Below are 21,185 nucleotides of genomic sequence, written 5' to 3'. Positions count from 1 at the left end.
CCATGTAATGTGTAGTCCTTGAATGTGCTTTAGGCAACCAAATTGAATAACAACATTTCTGGTGTTCGGCTATATAATCCGAGTTTCTCATTCGGTATAATGTTTTAAACCTAAATAGGAATTCACTTTAAAGGTCAATTTATTTGGAAAGTGCTAACTAGATTCCAAATTAATGAGCTCTGAAAGTACTACAAGGCAAGTTTAACCGAATGAGTGTTTGCCTATCCATACCCCCGTGAGGTATGTGACAACACTGAATAAAGAAAGGGTCTTTGAGCATTCACCGTGCAGGTATTTGACATGACCAATATACCCAAGTGTTCAAGATCATTCTAAGCAGTTCTGCACAATCCATATACTATCAATTAATATAATTGTACAATGGTGCTTGGTGGATGATATTTCCTATTAAAACTCATTGGACAACTGTTTGTATTAGACATTTTAAACCTACAAATGGTAGCCCTAGATATCGCACTACAGTATTAATTACAACATGAACAATGTAAAATCAATACCACAACAGCAAAGGACGACGGCTTTTCAACAACCGACAAACACACAGGTCTAACACCAGCCATCCCGAGAGAGGACGTCCCAAGCATGTACACCCCACAACTTTACATCACCTTTGCTACCTCACGCGAGGTAGCCAACAGCATGGGGATGCCATACTCCGAAACCAACTCCATGCACTTTGAGGCTTTAACAACTCAACATTTAAAAAGTCGATTTAAAAATCAAACACCTGAATTTTTCCCTATTTAAATTTACTAGGGAAATGCACACCAAGCCATGAAACTTACAATGAAGATGAACAAACTACACACAACTGTCACCAAACTTCCACATAACACCCCCTCTCACTCCTGCCCTCCCTCCTTAGGTGCTCTGATTGGCTGAGCACCTGAGCCACCACCACTCACCTCTTGTTGTGAGAGCCTAAAGCATGTTTGGTTGCACTTTAAAAGTTCCCAAGTGTACTCGCCCCATTTCCTCAGCTGGCTCTTGTTGCTGCTCCTTTTGAAGAGCTAGCAGTTCTTCGGTGGTCAGTTCTACGCTGTGTTCCTCCACCAACTCGACCCTCATGGTTTTCCTCTATGGTCATTCTCACATGTGTTTTCTTGGCCTGATCCTTACCACTGACTTAATTGGGACCTATGGCAAGATATATAACAAATTTTATGTTCAAATAGCCAAAAATCCAAAAAAAAAGCTGTAATTCTTTACAAAGAATTCAGGCATGATTGTCACTAGGCGGGAGGCACTGATAAACTGAGGCGCGATCGCCATGTCACCACGCACTGAGTCGGCTATACACCGACCCAGTGCAATACAACAAACAACAAACTCGGGGTACAACAAACTCGTATCCAGAGGTAAAGTTTGTAACCCGATTCAAATTTTCCTTAAGAAATTGGGCTTCTAACCTGAAGAGTTCGTGAAGAAGGGCATTAGTAAGCAGAGTACCACTGTAAATAAAAATAGTTATGTGCTATTTTATGCAACATTGGTTTAAATCTTGTTAAATGGTCAAATTTGTCAACACATGTTTTGTGTTCTTAGCATACTCTTGTTAGCATCCATAGACCTTTCATTTCCCCTTTACTAGTTTTCCCTGAAACATGACCCACCAATCTGTTAATAACCAAGTTTCCAATTATTTCCGAGCAAACAATTAAGGACTGGCATAGTCAATCCTCCCTGGCCAGGGCTTGAAACCAGACAGAATCGCTCACAAGGAGCTGGGCGAGTGTGCTACCACTGTGTCACCAGACTGAAGTCAAGAGATATTTGTAGCTAGTTGTATTAGAACTGACCACATCTACCAGTCTGCCGAGTTTATTTACCTAATATAAACAATGTTTCACACATTCCCATGCATTCGATAATGATACACAATGGATCTGAAGGTTCCTGTTTGGATGTTTCTGCGCTCTTCAAATTCAAATAAGCTCTCTTCTGATGACACTTAAGAGTTAACTTAACAATTTGAGAACAATACAGCTAGCCCATATAGGGTGCTGGAATGTATTTATAATATGAAACATCAGAAACAGAAGCACAAATGTACATCTTTTAGCTATATCTAGCACTAGTAAGGCTCCGCTTTGACTATGCTGTGCAGTTCTGGATTCCATAACATACAAAATCGATATACAATACTTTAGAGAAAAAATAGAGATGGGCGACAAGGGCAATGATACCTGGTATTAGAGACCACTCTAATAGACTAACTGAAATGTCTGAGTCTGCCCTCACTTGTTCTGAAACTGTTCAAGCAGGTCAGAACATGCAACAATGGGTTGCACGTTCAACGTGCAAAAGAAATTTTGATTTAGGAGGGGTATAGGGAAATCCTAGTCTGGAAATAGTAATTCCCACCTGTCCACAACCCTAAGCAAATTCTTTTGGGTGTAGTCATTTCATAATTCAAGAACCTGACAAAGGAAAGTGCCTCCTGATATACTAAGCACATCACTAACTCTAGCCACAACACTATTATCAGAATTCTGGTCACTAAACCCTGAATATAAATAATTTTCTGCAAGCTCATTTTCTAAAGGAACATGCAATCCCCATGTCATGACGACTAGATGCATCAAACCACAGCTGTGCGCTGGGGATGTAACAGTATTCGATTCACCGATATCTAAAACAGTCTTTATCAGTAAGCATATACCAATAGATCTCATCCACTGTATTACACAAAGTGCCTTTAGGCGCTCCGAGTGTTCTGCTATTTTTTTTAATTAAGCTACATTTTAATTTTTTTAATGTTTTCATTACTCTTTATGTTTTGAAATGGAAATGGTTGAGTTTGGAAACATTTTGACATTAACTTTACCTGAACATTTATAAAAATAACGAAAATATGTCCTTAACACTTCCACTAAAAACTTTTTGCCGAAACCAGGTGTGCAGTGCAGTAGTTAAGGGAGTCCTAGTAGTTTTGTGTTTGGTGCCTCAGTAATTTTGTGATGGGTGCTGCAATAGTTTACATTATCATAAAAACATAACAAAATTATTTCTTTATAATCTCACCAGAGGTACAGTACTGTACTGTACTTTCGTAAATGCCAATAAGGGTCCGACTTAGTTGCGAGTTCCATAAAAAAAATTCATTTTCTTAACACTTTCGTTTCATTACTTACCTACTTGGCCTTTCTTCTAATATGCAATATGTCAAGTTAGCTTGAAACCCTCTTGGCCTCTGAAACTGCACATTACAACTGTTATAAACTACTGATATATCTTGACACTTGGACATAAAAGCAATATAGTTTGATGTATCATAATCTACATTTATTGTATTAATCACATACACAGTAACAAATATACAAGGAGATGCTGGTGATCATTTTCTTATATGCATAATTAATTACAAGCCCTTATATTCCCTATATATTCTACTGAAAATTTCAATTATTATTTTGAGAGTAATATGATTAAATTTAAGCAAATGTATATAAAATTGATACAACGTAAAAATTAAAAAAACCATTATGCAGTGAATTAAAAAATTCACAGCATAATGATGTGTACAGTAGGGGGAAATAAAAAATTAGTACAGTACTTATACACATGTTTAAAATATAATGAAAATTCACATTTACATCTAAGGGTAGAAGGCACAATCCTCACAAGTTATTAATCACAAAATCACTAGTATTTGTTTGAATATAATTGTTTAAAAATCCTTTCTCAATTTCTAGTTGAAAGATAATTACGTTGATTTTCCCAATATATATTCAGAGCTTACCACGTGCAATTACATTTCAAAATCTATAGTTACCAGGAATGAAATTTATTCCTTTTAGGGGCACCTTATACACAGCAACACACACTGTTGAAGCAAGTTTCAACCCAAATACCAACTAAAATATTCACTTTCTTTCATATACTGTACTCATTAGGTTAGCTTTGACTTCTCTGTCTTCTCGCCGCTCGCCTGACACACCGAGGACACTCCCTCTGTCTGCCAGCACAGATGGCATGATACACCCCATAGCAAGCACCACACTGAAATTAAACAGGTTTTCTTGTACGAAATTTAAACATAATAAATAAACCTTTTGCCATGTTTACATATGATATTCCAGGCAATACACTCGTACCTTCAAAATTAGCTAATTCGCTGATATATTTATTCCTTTACTTAGAAATATTCAAAGTACACATCATTAATTTGTATTTAATTGCTGCAATTAATAATTTGGGCAGCCTTTATTGAAAATATAATACTGTTTTGGCCCCACCAAATAAACAAAAAGTGTAGTTAAGACAAAAAGGGTTTTTGTCTTATGGCAAAAACCATTAGACAACTCCTACAGGAATACCTAATAAATGATTTACTACAAAGATGTCAATTTTATGATAAGAAGGCCAAATAATGACTTATAAATCTAAAGTTATACACAACTCAGTGATTGGAAAACCCATACATGTAAATACTTACTGTGTAAGTATTACCAAGCTGGAATGGATAGATGATTTCATTATCTGTGCAAAGTTCGCAGATAAAGCCACGAGGAGAGCACACCTCACACTGACCTATATGATCACGACCAAAAGTGACAGCTTGTCTTACTCTGGGCATGAGCTGACCCGTTGCCACCAGTTGTAAATCCTGAAAAATAGAGTCACGCAATTATTTCAAAATTGGCTCTTTCAACTTGTGATGCCTTTTTCCTGCCAAGCACTGCACACTGAAATGGGGACCATGATAGTAAAGCCCTCAAGCAGTCATATATAAAGGCACAAGCAGAGCTTATACAATATATAATATACAAATTATTTGCTTGCTATGTAATTACAAAGGCAAAATGGTAGCTGAATATGGATGACCCCATATACCATAAATTTAGTCAAACTTCTCCAAAAATACAGCCAAGAATATTTTATATCATAAACATGCTTTAAAAGCTGGCTCTCTAACAAAAATCAAACAGAGTTGATTTTACTGTACTTTTAGTTTCTAGAAAAAGGATTAAAACACATTACCAAATAAATAACATAACATAGGTTATGTTATTTATTTGGTAATGTGTGTTAATGATGCTTTGTTTTTATTCTATTTCACACATTTAGCAGCTGATATTTATTAATACTTACAGCAACTGAGTATAGGTGAACATGTTCATACATATGCTCCCTTGGCCACAGCATCTTCCGCAATTGTTCCCCAACATCTGATCTACAAGTGAACAAATATGCCCGGACATACAATAACTGAGTTCGCAGCATCTGTGAATGGTGAATAAAACATGTAAAAAGAGTAAATTACTATGTATGAAATGCCAAACAATTCATAATTATATTTGTGGTTACTCCAACAAATATACAATACTACATAAGTTACTTGATAAAAATCCATGATACTTCTGCATTAAAATGAAAATGTGACAATAGCAATAGGTACCCAGCTGCACCTGGGTCTTTTACTACCCTTTCCCCACTCTTCAGCCCATCTCCCCTTTGATCACCCTCATCCCCAGCTTCGTTGCTCCCTTTGACCTACTCTCACCCTTCCCCCTCTCTCCCTTCTTTCAGAAATATTATAATTGTACAGTACAGTACAATAGTAGTAAAGTACAGCCTCCGGAAGCCATGTGCCCAAAGCTTTAATATACCAAGTCCAGTGCAAATTGTTCAGTGAAACGTACAAATGTTCAATTAGGTAGAACTGTTTGCCTAAACTGCTGCCAAGGCTGGGTGTTGGAATAAAGCTGTGTTAGCAACACACAAGTGTAAACTATTATGTAGTTATTTAACTCCATTTTGTCCACATGGATGTATTAGAACCATATTTACATTGTTTGTATAAAAACCTGATGATAATAGCTGAAATCAACATATGATAAATTCATTAATCCAAGGATTAACAAATGATTCCTATCTTGAGGTTATCTCGAGATGATTTCAGGGCTTAGCGTCCGCACAGCCCGGTCCTCGACCAGGCCTCCTTTTTGTTACACCCCCCCCCCCCCCACGAAGCAGCCTGTAGCAACTGTCTAGCTCCCAGGTACCTATTTACTGCTAGGTGAACAGGTGCATCAGCGTGAAAGAAACTCTGCCCATTTGTCTCCGTCTTCACTGGGGATCAAATCCGGAACCTCAGAACTACGAATCCCGAGCGCTGTCCACTCAGCTGTCAGGGCTGAGTGGACACCCCCATGATAACTGCATTAACCCAAGGATTAACATAGGATAACTGGATTAACTTAAGGATTAGCATATAATAATAAACACACTTTATGAGTTAAAATTCAATATAGTATGAATATTGACATGACAAGTTTAAAAGTTATCACACCTGCATTTCAGCTAAATCATCCACATGGCAATAGAGCTTAGGGTTGACTGTCCGAAGGTCAATAAGTGGTTGATGGTGAATGGCAGATAACCAGTGGGCATTGGCAGTGCACACGGGATGTACACTAAAATCCCAATTATGCACAATGCGAGCAGGGATCAGAGCAGCCTCATCCTCATGGCACTCATAGCAGTAATATCTTGAGTCATAATTGCACACTCTGCAATACAATAAAAACTTATTAAAAAACGTAAGCAATATATGAAAAGTAAGTAAAGAATCAAACTGACACCCATCTGTTTACTTTCCACACAAAACATTACAGACAACCAGCACAAACTCACACCATCAAGCCATCTACAGTAGTACTGTAGTTAGAAATTAAGTTTTTCTACCTCCACCTACGTCCTCCTCCTCACCTCCTCTTCTGCATTTGGTTCAACTATCTCTCTACCTCTTTATTTGTCTCTTTTTTTTACTTTTGTCACGTGTTTATTTCCTACACAGTGCTTTCATTTGCTTTCCTCACCTCTCATCCCGATCTCAATTTGCAATATAAGGTCCCATGTTGCCTGGTTAACTTCCTTTGTTCTCGCTAACTCTTCACCACATTCCATTCCTTCTTTACTTCCTATAATTATCTCCTGTCTCCTGTTTATCCATCATATTTTATCTCTTATTTTCTTCTTAGGTTACTCTGCCTCTAACTCATTGTTTCTTTTAATCATTCATTGTTTTATGTTCTCCTATTGCTTATTGTTGAAATTTTAAACTATGATATCCTGCAAACAGAAACCTTGGTTGGTTGAATAGGTATTGTAGCTACCTCACTTGTTTACTCAAATCGTGTCTGAGAATTTTACGAATGCAATCCTGGAGGGGGGGAATCTGTAATTCAACCTTGGGGAAGGGGGGGGGGGGGGGGGAAATTGATATAGGCCCAATATGTATAAATACACTCTGGCTGCCTATCTCCAGACACAATGAATTAAATTAATTACTTCACGTCCTCTACCATCTTACCAAATTTCACACAAATCTGAGGTGGTCGAGTTGAAAAGTCCACTTTTTTAGTGATTACTTGGCTTGGAATGTCTCGTAAAGAATGGTGGAGATCAAGACAAAGGTTGGCAAAAGGCCAAAAATACCTGAAATACCCACTAGGCTATCTTACGCTGTCAGCGAGGATGTTGGATAATGATCAATACTATCTGAACCCCACATATATGGCACTTCAAGAGATCCACTCTTGAAAATCTATACACAAAGACTGGTAGAGACCTTGGGCAAGTTGTTATAATACTGTACTGCCCTAGATCAACTGGGTGAGAAAGGCAAGACTGAGAACCAGGTTGACCCAGCCACATATAAGCTACAAAGTTCACACAGTCCCCCATCATTTACCTTGTTTGCTTCAGGGGTTCACTTTTAAGCAGTTGCTTGTTTTGTTTCCCTAACCAATCTGGTGGGTTTTTTATTTAGTTTTGGTTAGATCTCTTCCATCCAAGCTCCCTTTACCTTATAAAGAGAGCCCAATTTCAGTCCTGGCTCCTGTAGGTCAAAGTGGATCTCAAAGGCCTGGTGCAATTCCAAGACTTGGCTATACCAGTGTGTAAGAAGCTCTGGGGAGCTTGTGAGGGGGGGCCCCCCCCCTGTCAGGAAATGTATTAAATTCTCTTAAGACAGTTCAGTAGCTGATGGTCCCAATTTAAACAGAGCACCTATACAAGAAAAATACAAATTGCAATACAGAAAAGGAATATGTTCTATGAATAATACCTCGGTTTACCATAAATCATTCCAATATATGATTTACACTTGTGGCACTGGTACTGCTGGGAGTCCAGACCTTCCTCACTCGTCAGACGTGTCAGTAGAGGTAAGAGGCGAATGGTTTCCTGAAATTCAGATTTTACAGTTAAGATAGATTACATGTGAGTGGGTGCGTTTAATTTCCTAAGTGTAGTTACAAGATGAGAGCTACACAGTCATTATTAAAAACATAAACAATAAGAAAAATAAGTAAAAGATTCAAATTGACACGCACCAATGGGTGGGTGTCACTAGTAGTGTCCCATCTTCCCAGCACTCTTCGTCGTATAATGATGACGGTTTTGACCTCCACTACCGTCTCACATAATTTGGCATAATCGTCTACCACTATTTGCAAAAGTGAACTTTCTAATGTTTTTTTGGCAGACTTATTTCCTTAGTTTGAATCTATGTCCTCTTGTTGCAGTTATTAAATTCACTTAGTTGCAGAAATTAAAGTTTAAATTCTTTTCAAAACTATTCTTAAGTCAATTTTGTCAATTCCTGTTACTATTTTGTACATAAGTGATCATATCACCTCTTTATTTTCTGCTTTGGTAAATTTAACACCTCTAACCCTCTCCTTATAGCACTTTTTTGTTCAGTTCTGAAAGCCATTTAGTTGCATGTTTTGCTCCTTTTCTAGTTTAGTGACGTGCTTTTTGAGATATGGGTGCCAAACAACCACTGCATATTCCAACTTTGGTCTCACAAAGCTTATGATGACCAAAGTTGGGATGACAGAAATAGGAGCTGCCTCATATGGGCCAATAGACATTTTGCAATTTTCTTTATTCTTATGTTGTTATATACAGTACTAGTACCATACAATAGTAAAAAAGGAGACTAAGATAATCCTTTTCTCCCAATAGTTTCCAATAACAGTAAATTCTGCATTTAAGTAAAATAAGAACTTAAAAAGAGTTAATGTATATTAAAATATACATATAATTCTTAATCATATACAAATTATATTTCTAAAACTTAAATCCATACCTTTTGACTGGGTAGCTGTTGTGGCAGAATTTCATAGTTCAGCTTTTCAGCAATATCAGAGAGTGATGACTGGAAAAAAAATTGATAATGTGATATGCACTCTTTGGATTTGATATATGGAAAATGGTAAAATACAGTATGTAACTCAGATCTGTTCCCTAACTGAGAACACTATATTCTGAGCTATTCCACTCGGATGCTTTCCAAGGCAAGATCACATTGGACAAAATCATGATAGTCATGACAGAATATCAGTTGATACTCTGCATGGGTGCAGCAGGAACCTTTTCAAGCATCCCAATGGAGGTCATACTGGTGGTAGGAAGGCAATTAAGAATAGCCCAGTGCAGTCCAGTGTAACTATAGAAATGCCTTTTTCTGGTTAGCTACCAGCATCTTCACAAGTTTAACTCTGGTACCACCAAGCCCAACACACAAAGGAAGATTAGATAGGTTGTGGAAGGCAATTCCATCCACAGCTTTGATCACTTATTTTAAATCAAAGCTGCACATTCTTCACTATTCATTCAACAATTCCTTCCTGATCATTTTTTCTCCTCAACCAGCTCTTTTACCTCATTATTCTTACAAGAGCACTGTTCCCTCCCTCTCTCTCACCCATATCTCAAGTTCTATACCACAGTTTCACTATGTCTAACTAATGTAATCACCTAGTAGGTAAGTACTAGTGTGTACATAAGGCTGTTCCCATGTTACAAGCTGGAATATGTTAAGCTCAATATTGTTATTTTATTGCCAAAAATGTTCTCTCCTGGAACTCCTGATGGGTTTGCCATGTCTTCTATTAGTTAGGTTTCATAATATGCTCTCTTTTGGTTTACTTGTGTACCTATGGCCAGTTTTGAGTTTTCTACCTATGCATTTTTTTTTCATTATCTGGTGACAGTCTCGTCAGTGAGACACTTATTAATGGCCAAAACATCCACTAAAAAACTAATTTTCCAAAAATTTTCTTTACCCTATCTTCTCCATCACTACACTTGGCATACAAATCCAAAATCATCTTGTATCACATTACCTTATTAAAATACAGCATAGGTTATCACTATTAATATGCAATATACAATTAACACACTACTTCAGTTAAAGTATTTTCTTCATGTTCTCTCAGAATCAACTATAGTAGTCAAATCTGATTAAACTTTAAGCAGACAAATACAGTGTACTCTAGGCTTGTGAATGCTACCAAATTTTAATGTACAGTACTATATGTTTTCTCGTAATACTAAAATTAACATTCACTCATTATTAATCTCACTTAAAATGAGACTTACCTCATTCGATATTTCAACACTTGGAGTTGAAGTAGATGGTGACAAAGGATCTACTACAGGTCTTGGTAATTCTGGCACCAGAGCAAATGGGGTAACTGAACCAAAGTCTGAAAAAAGTCTATCATACTCCGGTGCTCCTTCATTTATACTGTGAGAGAAGGAATCATCACTCCATTCTCTCATATATATTCTGTTACTTAATGTACTAGAAACAGAATTTTCAAATTGATTTTTCTGATCTATTAAACTTTCAACACTCAAGATGCTTTCTGAATTTCTATGATCATTTAATTTAGATTCGTCTTCACTTGGTGCCATTAACTTAGCCTTATCATTTGTTTCGAACACCTCTATATTATTAGAATTAATTTCACAGGGAGTGGGAACATCTTCAGGTTCTTCCAATCCCATTGTTTTGTGATTTTCCATATAATCATTTATAAAACTTGTTTCTGGTGTTCCTCCAATGATCATATCAAACATCTGATCACTTATTGGCGTTCCAATAATGTTAGTATTCACATGTGCAGACTGTTCATCATAAACTGTGCTGGCTACGTCTGTTGCTGCCAAAACAGGGTCTGACACTACAGCCTAGAAAAGAAAAATGATACAAATACAGAATTTATCATACTGAAACTATGATTCACATATGCTGAAATCAGCAAAGAAGGTTTATAAGCCTTTTCAGCAGTAATCTAAACTCTCAACTGTCATTTAAGGGTACAGTACAATTTAAATTAGAGTAAAATTATAACCGAATTATGTAACTAAACTAGGTGCAGTATTGGTATATTTTATAAAGCAACTAATTACATGCAGCATTTCAGGCATAACTTAAGATAATGAATGAATTATGTTCACATTTTGAGGGAAAAAATATCACACGAGAAATGAGCTAATATATATATATAAATAGTAAAATAATTAATGAGGAAAGGGATGGACTTAGTGGCCACTGCTCACCTGCACGCTTGGTGCCCAGAGTCCAGCTAGTACCAACGGTGTCTGTGTCCAAGTGTTGAGCACAGCAGCATTGGTTGCCAAATTGAAAGTCAATGAAGATACAGGCTGAAGAACTCTCAACATGATGTCTGAGCGTTCTTGATCACGCAAAAAGGCTGTTGTTCTGCAATATATAGCACAAGTTGCACTGATGGGTGATGGCAGAATTGGAAACACAGTGCAGTCTCAGTAACACAAAACTGGGTTATCCAGTAAACTTATTATCCATAAATAGAGATTAATTGAAGGCAATATTTGCTTGCTCCGAATATGTGCAAGCTATTTCAGATATTCAAGAATTTTTTTTAAATTGCAGTGTTTCCCCAAGTACATGGTCCCTAAACCCCACAAAGCTTACATGCTTTCTGACTATAAGATAAAAGGAGGTAGGGAACTGTGGCCCACTGAACGGCTTGTACTCAAAGGTGCTTTTCATGGCGATTCAAAGTAATATTTCTGAGCAATTCACATTTTGAGGCGAGAAAGATTATGCACAGCCACAGATGATTTATTACTCTTGGTAATAATAACTCCCTAAATGCCAAGATGAGTATAGCCATATTACTACAATATATTATGTATAAGTAGTAGTAATAATGTAATTACTGTGTATCAGCTTTATACAAATGCATGATGTTAGTGTGATATCAGCCTGAATGATGTGAAACAACCCTGTCTCTAAACAGGCACAGAATTCTATTCAAGTGCACAAGATTTTGAAGCACTGTACAGTACAACATCGATTTATTGAACTGTATGGTACCAAATTCACTTCACTGCAGTGACGGATTAATTGCAAACGGAGTTGCCTCCAGGATACATTTCCAATGCCCTATGGCCTAACTTCACTTAGCAAAATTCTAATTTCAACCTATAATAGACAACCACCAAATGAACACGTCTGCAAAAATAATTAACTACATCTAGTTCATATCTCATGTCCTCAGCCTCAAAACTCATTTGAGGCTGAGGACAGCAAAGCCAACATGCTGTGAACAAAAACCTTGCCTACTCAAAATGAAAAACTATAGAATTTGGTTTTAAATATTCTCAATATTTTTTTAAAAGGCATTTTCAAAAGGCAGCAGGGCCAACCGAGTGAACAAAAGCCTTGCCAACTTAAAATGAAAACAAACTATAGAATTTGGTTTTAAATATTCCCAATAGCTGTCCCAAGGCTGCAACTGTTTCTTGTAATATAAGTCCATCTACAAAAATCATCAAAAATATGATTGGAACCATATTAAGTGACACTGTCTCACTGTGGCAACATCAACATGGTTCATCCGAACATCATTGACCCCAATTACTGTGAGAAGCATCCAAGCAATGACACAAGGAACATGGAGATGCAAAGCCCAGAAGAAGACACAAAAGAGGAAGGGAACTATTAGGAGAAAGTGTCAAGCCATTATGACTATATAGCACTTGGAAGGGATAAGGATTTGGGATGGGATGCAGGGAAGGAATGGTAGAAGACTCAGAAGCAGCCAGAGAAGATCCAACAAGAGACAAAACACCAGCAATGGAATTGAAGTAAGCTTCCTACTACAAGGCTGTGCAGCCTTTCACCAGCCAAAATTTCCTACACCTTCACCCCCTGAAGATTGCAATGCCCATCACCAACCAAGAATCACTCGCCATTAACACCACTGCAAATCAAAGAAGCCCAATCCATGGTGGACAAACCTTGAACAGTGGATAGTGAATTAATTTTGCCTTACTAAAATATATTTGTACTAATGAAGCTTTATCTAGTAATTTTATTAAGTTTATAAAACACACAACATACAGGATATTTAATTGTTGGCCTGATTAAATAATAATTTAAAAATACACTATTTTACACTGAAAATATATTAGATGCACTTTCTCTATCTTGAAATGATTTTCGGGGCTTAGCGTCCCCGAGGCCCGGTCCTCGACCAGGCCTCCTTTTTGTTACACATCCCCGAGGAAGCAGCCTGTAACAGCTGTCTAACTCCTAAGTACCTATTTACTGCTAGGTGAACAGGTGCATCAGAGTGAAAGAAACTCTGCCCAATTATTTCTGCCCTCCACCGGGAATCGAACCCGGAACCTCAGGAGTACGAATCCTGAGCGATGTCCACTCAGCTGTCAGGCCCCTATTACTGACTAAACTAAACACTTGACAAAAGATGCAAAATAGCTCAGAGTAAACCAATCCATTTCATCACACATATGAAATTCAGTGAAAATATGATACAAAATAATTACAACAAAACTATATGCACACTGTTCTTTTAAAAAATGAAAGTGAACACTGATTTTAAAAGTGCAGTGCATCCACTTGTGTCCTGCCTCTACCTCACCTGTAATAGTCCTTGAGAGTATGAGCATCATGAAGAAGCACGCTGATGTAGCTACAGATTTGACCTTGATTTATAGCCAGACGTACCCATGCTCGACTTCTTCCCACTTCACTACTGATGAACGATAGCCCGCTCACCTTTTTACCAGAGGTACATCCAGAAATACAAGCCATAGAACAATAATTACATGTAGCATTAAATAACCTATATGTATATCTATGAATCTACAGAATTTGATCTATTACACATGAGTAAATATTTGATTGGCAATGTTAAGAAAAGTCATCTACTATACTGGTATCTACACTTCTTGGAATATCTCTATTGTGTTTTGCCTGTACTGTACTTTTACAGAGATTTTCATATATTATTTTTTTTTTAAATGAATGGGGAACTCCTAGACGAAACAAGGTTGCAAAGACAGATGGACAGGAGATATCCCTTACAGGATTGTGAAGACCCAATTACAGTACTCTAATCATATGTCTTGTACCTTTGATGATTTATTCCATCTGGGGATGTCCCATCCATTAGGGGAAAGACTCTTCAAATATTTCAGGTACTGAAAATGTTAAAATACTTGAAGCTGCACTGAAATCATTTGTTGAAAAACAAAAACGTATGAACAAAAAAATAACAAATTAGGAAATCTAGAATACAAAGAATATTAAATCATTATTTAGTGAATGTGTACTCTGGAAATGTTGAATATAGGCAGGCCACCTAGTGACAATGTTGCTCGGCCACCTAGTGACAATGTTGCTCGTATAAATACAGTAGATTCCAAATTTTACGTAGGGGCATAAGGCATCTTGTCACACCAGTGTAGTATTTAGTTAAGGATCTTATGGGACAAGGTTTATCAACAACTTTACAGTTTTTATGCATTGGGTTACATCCCTCAGAATTGGAGCTTGTGTTTTAAGCCAAACTGAATCTGGGTGTGATATGGAAACCAAGTGATAATTACCAACTAGTTAATTAGGGTGTTTATTTATATTTTAGAAAATGATGAGCAGTGGATCTCTATATGGTTAATCTTAAACCTTCAAAATGCAATTATCATATGTTGATACCCAGGGTACTGCATCATTCTCTGATTTTATCATCATCTCCTAATTTTTATATAAATGATGTAAATATGGTTAAAGTACATCTATATGGATGCAATGAAGTTAACCCTTGTCGATGAGGAGTTACAATAACGTGGCTGAAATATGTTGACCAAACCACACACTAGAAAGTGAAGGGATGACGACATTTCGGTCCATCCCAGACCATTCTCAAGTTGATCACAATCAACTTGAGAATGGTCCAGGACGGACCGAAAGGTCGTCGTCCCTTTACTTTCTAGTGTGTGGTTTCGTCAACTTAACCCTTGTCCATTGAAAAAAATATGCTATTGTTTTTAATTTGATTACAATGCAATGAGGTTATCGCGTAGAGTACCAGTGGCTTGCGGTTATTGTTAAATTACAATTTGATATTTCCTGCTGGTGTTTAAATCTATTTCTAGATGACATTGCAAGATACTTCCTTTGAGCTGTACCAGGAACAGATTTATATGCAATAGCTGTAAATATTACATGGTAGGACTGCATACAGTTCTCGGTCAGTTTTCATCAATTATGTGAAAATAAATCAACTTATTCCATACACACTGTGTGAGCAAATGAAACAGCACACACAAATCCTTTAACAATATTCTCATAGCTCTCTCCTTTACTTAAGTGTGTCAGCAACATTAAGTCTAAGTCCACGTACCAAACAATCCCCCCCCCCCCTTCAACTGGCTACGTGCAAAAAACACAAAAAGCTCCTAGAACTTTTGAAAACTTTACATTTAAAAGTTTTTATTATTGGTACCAAGAACCAAATGAAAAATAAAAGTACAGAACGAGCAAAAATTCAGTAGAGATATATTTACTTTACATTTATTCACTGCTTTATCCTAAAAAAATTAAAAGAATGCAATGCATTTTTAACATACAATATAAACATATATGGTCTGCAAGTACTCACCTGCTCAATTAAGTCTCTATGGCTAATGATCAGTATAATGGGCCAAAAATTTGGAACAGGCATCCGGTCCGGATCAGATCCCAGAAATGTAGACATTCGTTCACCCAGGGAATCACGCAATCCATGAATAAGTATTGCTTCCAACACATTGCATAGGGCATTTGTATTGTCTGAATGACCAATAATTGGTCCAAGAGATCCAGTACTATAATTTTGCACACCATAACTACCCCCAGGCTGTAAGACACTTTGCACTGCCTCCTTCAGTTTAGTAACCAGGGAAGTGCTGATGGCTGCTTCCCTTCGTTCACGTTTAAAATGCTGGTTGAACATTTTGCTATTTAATTTTCTTTTAGTAGATTGACAGAAATTTTCAATTACACCTTCATATATACAGTATGTCACAATGTCTTAATTGAGTGAATGCTTCAATATCTTCTTGCAAATTTTAATCAATTAAAGTAAGGTCATAACGCTGGAGAATCTCAGTTGTTTGTTCATAAGCTATTCCTCTTCGGATAAGTCTATATGACCCTGGTTGTGACAGATCAATGATTGTCGATCCTTCCCTACTCTCCAAGTGCTCCCCAAGATGACCACCATCAAAAACAGTATGAAGCTTACTCCAAAGTTCACGGAATTCTTCAACACACAAGGGGCTTACTTTCGAACTGATGTTTGCACTCGTTAAAGCTAATGGAGAACTACAGCATCTGACTACAGCTCTTATAAATTCCTCATCTGGAATGCGAATTCCAACTAAATCAGTGCCAGGATTTAATGCCAGATTAAGCTGCTGTGTGCGCTGAAATATCAGTGTAACAGGACCTGGCAGTAAAGAAGTAAGTAATGAATGTGGTACAGTTACTTTACCCCATAAATAAACATCTTTCACTTCTGATACGCAAATTGCTAATGGTTTGGTTGAACTGCGCCTTTTAATTTCATAAATTCTTTCAACAGCTGTATTGTTTTGAGCTAATGCAGCAATTCCATAAAGTGTATCAGTTGGCACTGAAATTACATGGCCAGAGAGCAATGCAGCTGAAGCTTTCTCAGCCTGAGAGGTTAAGGCAGGTCCTTCACATAAACGAATTACATTGCTCATTGGAAAACCATTGGTTGCAGCCTCTGCTGCTCGAGTGCTCATTAGTTTTGCCACGTTAAGAAATGAGGCACAACACATAAGTCAGCTGATACTCAAAATTAATAATCCAATGTTTCTTGCCGATGAAATTAAAAAAAAAAAAAGCCCAATCAAAAAATTCCAATGTTTTATATTATTCCTTCCAGCGATGACCACAAGTTGGTGAACAGCACTTGTAGAACAGAGTCATAGGTTCATCAGCTGACCTAGTCTGCACTTGCATAAAGTAGGCTCTAGGGTGAGAACACTTAGGACATGGTTCATCTGTAGAGTCAACATTCTTCCAAGCAGCTGATCCTCCTAGAACATCATCAAGTGCCTTCAGTTTGGGGTAAATCTTGTATGACACGCATCTCTTTATTGGAAAAACATATGGACAGGTCACGCAAGAAAAACGCATACCCTGCAAAAAAAAAAAAATAATAATAATTATTATTATTTATTTTGAAGCTGGTAATAAAAGCTTGATATGGAAAAAATTATTTCCATTAGTACTGTACAGTTCTGTACTGTATTTTCATCATTATATTTTTTGCAAATAAATCTAAATGTTTAAGTACAGTACAATTACCTAGTTCCTAAATGCACTAAACAAAAATATAAATGGTGCAAACAGATCCATCCTGGCAAGGTACAGTAATTATGGGGAAAAAGTGCTAAGCCAGTACGATAGTATAGCACTAGGAAGGGATATAAGAACTGGGATAAGACAGACGGAAGAAATGGTATCCAACTACTGTACATGGGACTTTAGGAATTGAATGCCAACCTGCAGGAAGTGAAGCCTACGCTGCTCTGACCAGAGAGTGTGGTTAAACTTAATAAGGAAATAATGAACATAAAAAAAAACCTATTAAATGTTATGTATCTTACCAGTGACCCCTCCTCCACAATCAACAGATTTGCACAAGTGGGGCAAAAGTACAGCATTCTCAGTTACATCTGGAAAGATTTAAGATGCATCAGAGTTCTTCAAACATTTTTCCTACAACCCAGTTTAGTACTATCACATACCATCATGACCCTATTTCTGTGATTAGTCTGAAACTGTCTGATTTGTTACATTAAAAAAGATAGATAAGCTAATTTAAAGCTTTTTATTTATTTTCACTGTAATAAATGTAAAATGATTCCATATAATGCATTCAACAAAATTGTGGAAAGTTTAAAAAACAAAAAATACAGAACTACAATAATGACAATAATGATGTGATATCAGTTATGACAACAAAGTGAGTTCATGTAGTGTCACCAATCTTCGGCAACTAAGCCTAAAAAAAATGGAATAGAAAATAGGTTAACACTTTCGCTCGGCGACGACTCGCCATTGAGTAACTTGTGAAACCTATAGTAAAAATTAAGATAAATTTATCTTTAAAATGACACCACTCTTAAGTCTTGATATACTATATCTATAGCTATTAATAAAAAATGTCAATAGCTAAAGTTACAATCAATCCAATTCAATACAAGAAATCAGACTTGATACTAGGGTGTTATATTACCTCCTTTTACATATTTTGCTGAAGCACTTTTGTTTCCATCCCATTCTTTTCTTGGGTATATACAATGCAAGGCTAAAAAAATTATTTTAAATTATTGTTATTTATAGCAATACACAAGGTCCAAGTAGCTCAGTACCAGGCCATAAGTGTTCCAGACAGAATATAATTATAAAATACCATTACAACCAATAAGAATACCTGTATTTGAATATACTGTACTATACTGTACTTTTTTTGTTCAGATTGCAACACAGAAATGTTGATAACGCTTGCTAATCCAGATCACACGAGGCCCATCCCTTTCTTAGTTAGCCGGACATCTGGATTAGCAGGAATTTTTGCTGGGAGGTTAAACAATGAACATAAATTTTTTGTACCACAAACATAATTCATATTTTCACACACAATAAAAATAAATTCACATAGTTTGAGTAGATTGATAAGGCCAGTTTTGACTGCCAGCTACTAAGGGTTCTGGTGAGCATCATCAAGCAGAGCTCCCAATGTCATTCAGTAATGTGGCCAAAACTCTCCTTAATCCGGATTTTTGTCTGAGCTTGGCAAAAGTTGGCAGACAAAACTCTGATTCGATTTTGTCTCGATTACCCAAAGGTCTGGATTAGCAAACTCTTACACTATCACAGTAATCTGTATAGGCACTGAATGTTGTGCAGTTGCTTCCCATGCTATATCAAACTACTCATGAATAGATATCAAGGTATAAGAAATTTGCCAACCCCAAGGACACAATATTAACCTTAAAAGTGTGAGTACCGTCATACACTAGTCCCCTGGTTAATGAGGTTATTACCTGTATAATCTGTGTGAGGTTTGTGATATTTCTAATGATCTTTGGTTGCATCCAAACCTTCCTGGACACTACTGGTTCTTGAATAATGGATATGGGCTTTATTAAAGTAATTTAACTATGTCTTAATAAAACTAAATAGACTGATAATGTTTTTTTAAACTCTTAACTAGATTATCAATGATATAAGTTGCTTTTAGCTAAAAGAATATTTGAATTCAGTTCATAAGCCAATCACGTGCTTATGTAACCATTCCCATCACTGACCAGCCGGTCACAGGAGGCATAAGAGCTCAGTTAAACTAGCTACGCGTATTAATTGAGTTCATTTCCAGCATTATCTTAAAGTCCTGCTTCCGCCCAAATGTGCCAACCAAACTTCACTTAACCCCTATTCCACAATATTTTCTTTGTACAGCCTTAAGGTGATACTTTACCTGGTGCTCAATGTTCCTCGCACACATAGTTCAGAGAGTCCACACTGGATGATGGAGAGAGTGAAGATATATGCACTAGAAGCGTGGCCCGGCTGCCATCTGGCCTCCCTCACATGATGTAAACATTGTCTGCTCCATTACTCATCACGCAAGCTTTATAACACTTGCAAAATGTATATTAATCTAAAACAATTCATTATAAAATGCATGTCATAATTTAGCCGTTTTTCATGTTTAATGAATTGCTGATACGAATTATCTTATATCTTATATCCAATAAAATAGATGAAGATATGATTTATGCCCGTAATCTTTCACAGTTTTTTTTTAGTTCATTTATTATGCACCCCATACCCATCTTGTGGGCGGTATTCAATTTCTTTCTTTATTATGCACCCCATACCCATCCCGTGGGCGGTGATGTAAAGGATTACAGAGGCACATAATCGGTTCAGGAACTGAACCATCTAGTTCGTTTAGCTAGGCAATTAACAATTTTGTATAGTTACAAAATTATTAATGTTGTATACACATGTACACACTCATACATACATGTACATATATATACTGTATACGTATACACATATACATACACATATATATCTAATCACCCACACAAATACACACATCAATAATCTTTGTGTCACAAGTGATCAACAAGAGGCTCACAACAGTCACAATACAAGGCACTTTACATCTATAGTGCGTCACACAGTTACTAGTCTTGCTGCACACCCACCCAACTGGGCGGCAGCTTAACAGTCATGTTAGTTTAGTTCATTTATTATGCACCCCATACCCATCCCGTGGGCGGTAGTGGAAAGGGTTACAGAGGCGCAAAATGGGCTCAGGGACTGAACCCCACAATTCATTTAGCTAAGCAAGTTACAATCTTGATGAGCTAGTTACAAAATTCAATATAAGTCGTCACATCAACAATAGGTTCGAGATTGACCTCAAGTACAGGTTCTAAATTAAGCAACTGCCATATGTGGAGAGCTAGTGTCACAATTTATGTTTGTCCTGCACACCGCCCCCCATCCAGTGGGCAGCGGTGGATAGGTTACAATTACTCAGTTACTACCTACAGTTAGCAAACTGGGGATATTTGGCTAAAATTTCTGGTAGCAGATCATTTTGAATGAAATATTTACACATCGCTGGAACATTGGTTATAGCATTGTCTCTAAATTCACGTATCTTTTCGCACTCCATCACATAGTGACGGAGGGTGTGCGAATAATTTTGTTGACACAGTTTACATTTGGTCAGGTCTACATCAGCAGATAATGAGAATTCCCAGAGATACTTGTAATGGAGTCTACGCCGAGCAGTAGTAACATCTAGAAGTCTGCTGATTTTATTGGATGATCCATAGATGTGTGGCTCCTCTTGCATGATAGTACGATGATAAATGGAATTACTGGTGTCAATTTGACTTTGCCTCAGATCTACAAGATCTTGTTGAAGTTCACAGTCATGTGCATGCATTACTTACAGTAAACAAAT

General features: G+C 36.9%; 3 protein-coding genes across 3 annotated transcripts; all 3 read right to left on the bottom strand.

Moving 5' to 3' along the window:
* Window positions 1-3,284: 3,284 nt before the first annotated feature.
* Plekhm1 (Pleckstrin homology and RUN domain containing M1) lies at window positions 3,285-16,112 on the bottom strand. The gene is made up of 10 exons (XM_045746840.2): window positions 15,780-16,112; window positions 13,758-13,894; window positions 11,386-11,548; window positions 10,420-11,013; window positions 9,125-9,193; window positions 8,096-8,214; window positions 6,317-6,536; window positions 5,116-5,247; window positions 4,460-4,630; window positions 3,285-4,023 (listed from the first exon to the last, which is right to left on the bottom strand). The coding sequence occupies exons 1-10, from the start codon at window positions 16,110-16,112 to the stop codon at window positions 3,919-3,921; spliced, it is 2,043 nt and encodes a 680-aa protein (XP_045602796.1). The 3' UTR covers window positions 3,285-3,918.
* Window positions 16,113-16,227: 115 nt separating this feature from the next.
* Window positions 16,228-16,965, bottom strand: Tcs1 (Threonyl-carbamoyl synthesis 1). Its single transcript, XM_045746841.1, has one exon. The coding sequence runs from the start codon at window positions 16,963-16,965 to the stop codon at window positions 16,228-16,230; it is 738 nt and encodes a 245-aa protein (XP_045602797.1).
* Window positions 16,966-17,036: 71 nt separating this feature from the next.
* Window positions 17,037-19,834, bottom strand: Polr3K (RNA polymerase III subunit K). The gene is made up of 3 exons (XM_045746842.2): window positions 19,677-19,834; window positions 17,800-17,868; window positions 17,037-17,329 (listed from the first exon to the last, which is right to left on the bottom strand). Exons 2-3 carry the CDS (start codon window positions 17,854-17,856, stop codon window positions 17,060-17,062), a joined length of 327 nt encoding a protein of 108 aa, XP_045602798.1. The 5' UTR covers window positions 17,857-17,868; window positions 19,677-19,834; the 3' UTR covers window positions 17,037-17,059.
* Window positions 19,835-21,185: the final 1,351 nt, after the last annotated feature.

The sequence above is a fragment of the Procambarus clarkii genome, chromosome 41 (assembly GCF_040958095.1).
Source record: "Procambarus clarkii isolate CNS0578487 chromosome 41, FALCON_Pclarkii_2.0, whole genome shotgun sequence".
Classification (NCBI taxonomy): domain Eukaryota; kingdom Metazoa; phylum Arthropoda; class Malacostraca; order Decapoda; family Cambaridae; genus Procambarus; species Procambarus clarkii.
Note: the sequence above shows the minus strand (reverse complement) of the source record. Positions and strands in the feature narration are given on the sequence as shown.